Genomic DNA, 6,049 nt, shown 5'->3' on the forward strand with positions numbered 1-6,049 from the left:
AATGTTACACTAAAAGTTACCTAGGACTAAATCCCATGTGTCTTCCTTTGCTCACCATGGAGATGAGAGATTCACTCACTGCCCTCAGCCAATCTGAAATCCAAATATGAAAACAGCCTTATGGAATTCAGACAGACTCATCTCCTTCAAAACTAGCACATGCAGAAAGGAAAAAAAAAAAAGCTAGTATAATTAAGCTTTTGACTTTGAACCAGCAAAGCTATGAACACCTCACTTAAATATACATATATTATAAAAGCAGCTGGAGCACAAGCGTGAAGAGTGAATTTGCATGCCCTGCATAGGACGGTGGTCAACCAATCAGCTGGCCAGAAAAATCTCAGCTATTTTTTTTTTTTTTTTTGGCTGAAGCATGTAGTGGCTCCACCTGGGATCTCAGTTCTCAGACTGGGGATTCAACCTGGGCCACAGAGGTGAAACTGCCGAATCCTAACCACTAGACCACCAGGGAACTCTCTTGACCATTCTAAGGCAAGAATAAGGTAAAATGTAAATCTGAAATATTGTCAAAGTTTTACTTGTTCTCCCTCAGTCTGAATGTGTAGCACTAAGTGGTTTTCATTCTCTTTTTCTGGACACTTTAGAAAAAGATTGAGATCATTTAGGGGTAGACCCCACTGTGATGCATTTTTTTTTTTTTTCTTTAGCTAAGGGTTGGAAGTAAAGTTTTTTTTAATGTATTTCTCAGTTTATGCATGGGTCCATTATTCATCCTATAGATATATATTGAAGACTCATTATGTGAGTATCAACTGACACAAATTTGTAGAAGATGCAAAGGCGTGAAATGAGAAAAATATAATCAAATCTAATAACGTGGTTAGCTGAGAAACACTGTTTTGACATTATACACACACACGCTTTAGCTTGCAACACTGACTACAGCTATCGATGCACTCAGTACTTTTTAATCTCACTTAAAATATACTTTCCAGACATTAAAAAAGAAGATTAAGGGCAATCTTCGGTTTTATTTTTTCGTTTGAATTTCCTAGCCCAAATTTGTTTCACCATTAAAATTTCTGGAGGGAGAAAATTCAAAATTGAATAGTACTTTAGAGCTTCAGAGAAGTCTGCTTGAAGAAATGAGTAAGCTTTTCTTAATAAAACAAAATTCCTTTTTAAAAAAATTCTAAGGAAAATAACACTGCCAAAAAAACGAATGCGGCTTTGTTTGTTTTTGCAGTCATCGTTAGCAATAGACATAAAGGTATTCTTTTTTGGAGCCCACATGGAAAGATCATCAACACATTCTGCCTCTGGGTTCTTTGCCAAAATACCATAACCCACAAGCCTTCTACCTTAAACATGAAAGGAAAGGTGTTGTTCTGGTCAAATAAAGAAATAATTTTTACTAGCATACGTCTAATGTTAAAGCTGCCTAAATCCTGTCAAATACATTAAAACAACATCTGTAAAACAGATTTTCATTAAATTGATCAGTTTCGAGTTAAGCAGCCAGGCAGATGATGCTTTTAAGCTACCCCCTAACCTTTAACCTTTAACCTCCTTAAACTCGAATAAGGACACACACTTCTTTGAGGTAATACTGCTTCAGGATGACAATGCAAGAGGTAAAGTGGCCTATTCAAATCGCCCTGACACATCACCACGCATAGAGTGTCAGGAATCAATCTGTTGTCAATGAGGAGAAGAGCTGTTTTCTCCCAGCTCTGTATTTGTCTTTTAACTGCTACTTGTCACTTTCCCTTAAAGTCTGAATAATTCACGATGCAAAATGATGTAAATTAAACTCCTAATGAAAATGAATTTTATATAGGCGATTATTGTCTAGTCATTAACTCAGACACTATTTTAAGTCTAATTTTCATATTTTAGCCATATTAGAAGCCATCATTTCTTTTTTCCAGGCCTAGGCCAATTTGTTAGGGTCTCATTTAAAAGCAATTAATGTTACTTATGAAGCAATTTTATTTTGCCGACACAAGCCGACCAAGCTTGCTAATATCCTCATTATGGCACTTGAACATCCTCTGTCTCTGCCTCACACGGTTTGTGTAAATCAGTTTAGAGATGGCACCCTCAACACATTGCTCTTCTGGAGGGTTTTTTCCCTAGTTCCTGCTAGAAAGAATGAATACTCTGTGAAGGAGCCTAATGCAAAAGAATAGAGTTCAATTGCCCAATACCAAGTTTCAATGGCTCAAATATTTCTCTCTTCAATCTTTTTAAATTCAAGATAAGTTTGTTCAAAGTGTGTCTTTATTTGTTGGCCTGACCATTTTTAGACCAGACACCTCAACGACACTTTGGTTTTTAAGAGAGAAGCAGATGAAGAAGATTGGGAGAAGTAAATGTGTATATGACATAATATTTTTAAGGTAAGGGTACAATACAGCTTTTGGTTCTGGGATCTAAAGCTCTCTCTGCTTTCAGACCCTCTTTATAAGCAAGTTTTATCTCATCTGGTTGTTATACATTCAAAGACAATATCCAACTCTCCCCAAAAAGGAATTTCAAGGGTCACCCCTGGCATGTAGCAAATTGCTCTGCAGAGAGTGAGGCAGGTCAATCTATGCTCGTGGAAGGAATGGATAAACTTCATACACACATACGCACATGTAAATAATCGTCAAACAATAAAATTAAATAACCTTTCCTGAGAAAATAAACAGTAATGCTCTACCCTTCTTAAGCTTCTCACAGGAGATTAATAAAACAGAAAAATCTGTACATTTATATCTTCTATTCACGACATGTTAATTTAAAGTGTTAGAGGAGCTCCGTGAATATAAACACAGTTCATGAATATTCTATATAGCTCCCAGGGTCGAGATCTATTATTTATACAAACAATGTTTTTTTTCTTTTTTTTTTCTCCTCGGTATTCTAAAAGTTTTAATAGGTCAGGTATCAACAGAAGAAAAGTTGACAATTGAACGGCTGTCAACTGTTGCTGCAAACGCTATGAATTATCATACAATTAATCTGTTATATTATATTTTCAATACCATCAACTTAGAAGCTTTCCATTTTACATTAGGGCCTGTACTCCCCTAAAACTGTGTAACCCAAATCTAATGCTTTCATTATTGATCCACAGAGAGCAGATATCACAGAAACAATGTTACAAATTCTCACACCAAGTCTTCAGGTTTTCACAGCTCAGTACATCAATCCAGCATTTGAACTTCAAGAAACAGCCCAAACAAACAGTGGCAGGCCAACCCAAATAAATATTCCAGCACCTGAGATAGCCACAGTCTGCTCTTTTCGTGGTCTGTTTACAGTTGGAAAGAATATGAGAAGAACCGGAGGTATTATAATCCCTGGTTGATTCCTGATAGTATAGTTATCACTGATTTCTAGTATAAATCAATAGATAACACTTGCAAAATGGATTTTGTAATCATATTTAGAGCTTGTTACAATGACTAATGGTTTGCAATATTTCCTGAATTTTAATATCCTCTAGACAAAAGAAGTTTTTAATAAGTTACCAAGTTATTCATCATAGAAATGAATCTGTTACATTTGTACATGAACCAAGACAATCAAGCCAATCCAGTAAACAAACTGCAGAAAATAAATTAACCAGTAATTAGGGTTCAGAGAAAGGGAAGACAAAGTAGGTAACAAATGATGTTCATCCTTTGCACGTGTTCATTACATCTGCATAGTTTTTTTGCCTCCTAATATAAAGACTCTATTTGCCATTTAATGAACATTTTACCTGTGCCACACCCATGCAGGCAGTGGGGAGTGGGGGAGGACTACTGGAAAGTCAGGCAAAATAACAACAGAGTGAAGTAGAAGACTTTCAACCGATACTAAGGGACAGGGTATTTACTCAATACCACTAGGAACTTATAGGAAAAAAAGCAAAAACAAAAACATCACACATGATGTTTGGATCATCATTGTTTGTCACCAGACAAAAGATGATGGACTCACAAGGTAGCACTGTTTTTGTCCCCTGCTCTCTAGAACCACTAACACTTAGCCAAGACTGATGCTATGTTGTTATTGTTGTTTTCGATCAATCAATAAAAGAGGTTTAAAAGTACTATTTTCTATATGAAAACAGAAAAGTGTTATTTATGTCAGGGCAACCAGTAATCAGACCCACTGAGAGAGGTGTAAAAAGGACACGGGGCAAATCTTTTAAGTAAATTCTCCAATTCCATCTATTTCAATAGGCTATGTTTTTTTGTCCTGTAAAGCTGAAACTGTGGATCTTACCCTTTTCTCTCTCTCTCTCTCTCCCCCTTCATTTACAGATTTCTGCTCCAAGCTCAGAAACAGTTAATTCCCTCCTCTACTCAGCGCCCACGGAAATGGATGTCACTGCTTACCTTGTAGAGCTTCAGGGCCGCCTCGTGCCTGTGATTGGTGGTATGCAAGCGTAATTTATCCACACTGTTGGTGTAGTAGTCACAGGCGTTACATTTTAGGTGCACGGGGTTGCCAATGGCAATGCACTTCAGCCTCCACTCATTGCTTTTGCCCCCTTCTTTAATGTGAGCCACCAGTTGATATTTCTGCATATGTTTATCAGTCTTGCAGTGGAGCTGGAAGTTGGCTTTGAGCTGAGTGTTGTAGTTACAGAGCTTGCACTGGTAGATATCTCCAATTACAGCCCTCCATTCCTCTTCAGGGAGAGAGCGCTCACTGCTCACATGCACGCTTAGGGCCTCCAGGCTGTCAGAGGTGAATTTGTTGCAAACAGCACACTGGAATAGCTTCAGCGCTGGGTCACTGATATAAGGTGACAGCTCTCCTGCAGTAAGGAGGGACAGGTCATCACCCATTAGCTGACCACTGGCAAGCCGGATTTCAGGCGGCAGCTCATTATTTACTACAGGAAAAGAAAAATTAAAAGGAAAAATAGAGACTAGAAAACACAGCACACACAAAGGAATCTGTAAAATAAAGTCTTGACAAGGAATGTGCTTTCTCTAGAGCTTACACTATAAAAAGCTGTAATAGGATTGAATCAGGATCAATTACAATCATCCCTTTCAACTTCTAAATTCCCTCATCAGATAGCTTTAATTACTCCTACTGGGCATGATGTCATTCTGAAATTTGTATTTTCGAGGGCAGGAAAGCTGATCAATACCATAACAAAACAGTCACGTGCTTGCAACCTAAGCGCCTAGATGATAAACTTCCATGAGCACTAATTGTTATTTCGCAATTTGTCTGAGAGCTTGATGAGATTTGGCTAATACTGGATGTGTGCCTGTAATCTACTGCCAAATATCTGGGATAAGGTAATGGTATTACTGTTAGCTTAATTATCTTCAGTCACAGACATTAAAATGTTTTGCAAAAAATATTTAATGAAAACTAATGGCATACCCTTTTGAAGCTCAAGTTTGATAGGTTAGGGCACAGTTGCCAAAATGGAAGCTATAAACCTCATGAGGTATCACTAAGGATGGCAGGTAATTAATGCAAATTAGCGTTATTTTGTCAACCTACTGAAGGGAGACAAAGTTTGCTAACTCCTCTTCAGCTGCCCTTGATCCCTTCCCTCCTTCCTCTCTGAAGTTAATTCAGATTTGAAGTAAAGCCCAAATGGTTTGATTATCCAGCTTCAAGAGAAAGTCCCTGGTAGTAAAACTGTCCCCAATCTGTTGGCATTCACCACTTTATCTGGGTGCATCACGCCAAATCAAGATGTGATTAGAAACTAACGGCAGGGCAGAAAAGCAGTAAATACTGACCAAGTCCCGGTGCCAGAGCGGCTGCTGTCGCCGGGTCCAGCTGGAAGGGATTGAGCATCAGCTGCGGGTCGCCGGGGTTCTCGAGCTTCATTCCGGTCAGGCCTATGTTCTGGGCTAGGTAGTACTGATAGAGCTCTGCCTCGGCCGGGGCGAGGCCCAGGTGCAGGTTATGCTGGATCTGCTTCATGTTCTGCTGCAAAAGCATCATGTTATGCATGTGCTTTTCACTAGTCATATGAATGCGCAGGTTCCTGGCGACGTTGGTTTCGTAATCGCACACCTCGCACCTCCAGGTGGGCTTCTGCTTGGGTTTGGACGGGGAGGGTGTCCCGCAG

General features: G+C 38.9%; 1 protein-coding gene across 5 annotated transcripts in view; it reads right to left on the reverse strand.

The window, feature by feature from the left end:
- The window catches only part of ZFHX4 (zinc finger homeobox 4), a 196,712-nt gene that overhangs the window by 159,750 nt on the left and 30,913 nt on the right, over positions 1–6,049 (reverse strand). For 4 of the 5 annotated variants that reach the window (XM_021089177.1, XM_021089179.1, XM_021089180.1 and 1 more), the window contains exons 2-3: positions 5,715–6,049; positions 4,338–4,840 (exon numbers count right to left, since the gene is read on the reverse strand). The exon at positions 5,715–6,049 is cut by the window's right edge and continues 2,301 nt beyond it. In XM_021089177.1, coding sequence (XP_020944836.1) covers positions 4,338–4,840; positions 5,715–6,049 — 838 coding nt within the window. The remainder of the gene's footprint in view (positions 1–4,337; positions 4,841–5,714) is intronic. The other variant, XM_021089181.1, reaches the window with a different exon arrangement.

Source organism: Sus scrofa, chromosome 4 (assembly GCF_000003025.6).
Source record: "Sus scrofa isolate TJ Tabasco breed Duroc chromosome 4, Sscrofa11.1, whole genome shotgun sequence".
Taxonomy (NCBI): domain Eukaryota; kingdom Metazoa; phylum Chordata; class Mammalia; order Artiodactyla; family Suidae; genus Sus; species Sus scrofa.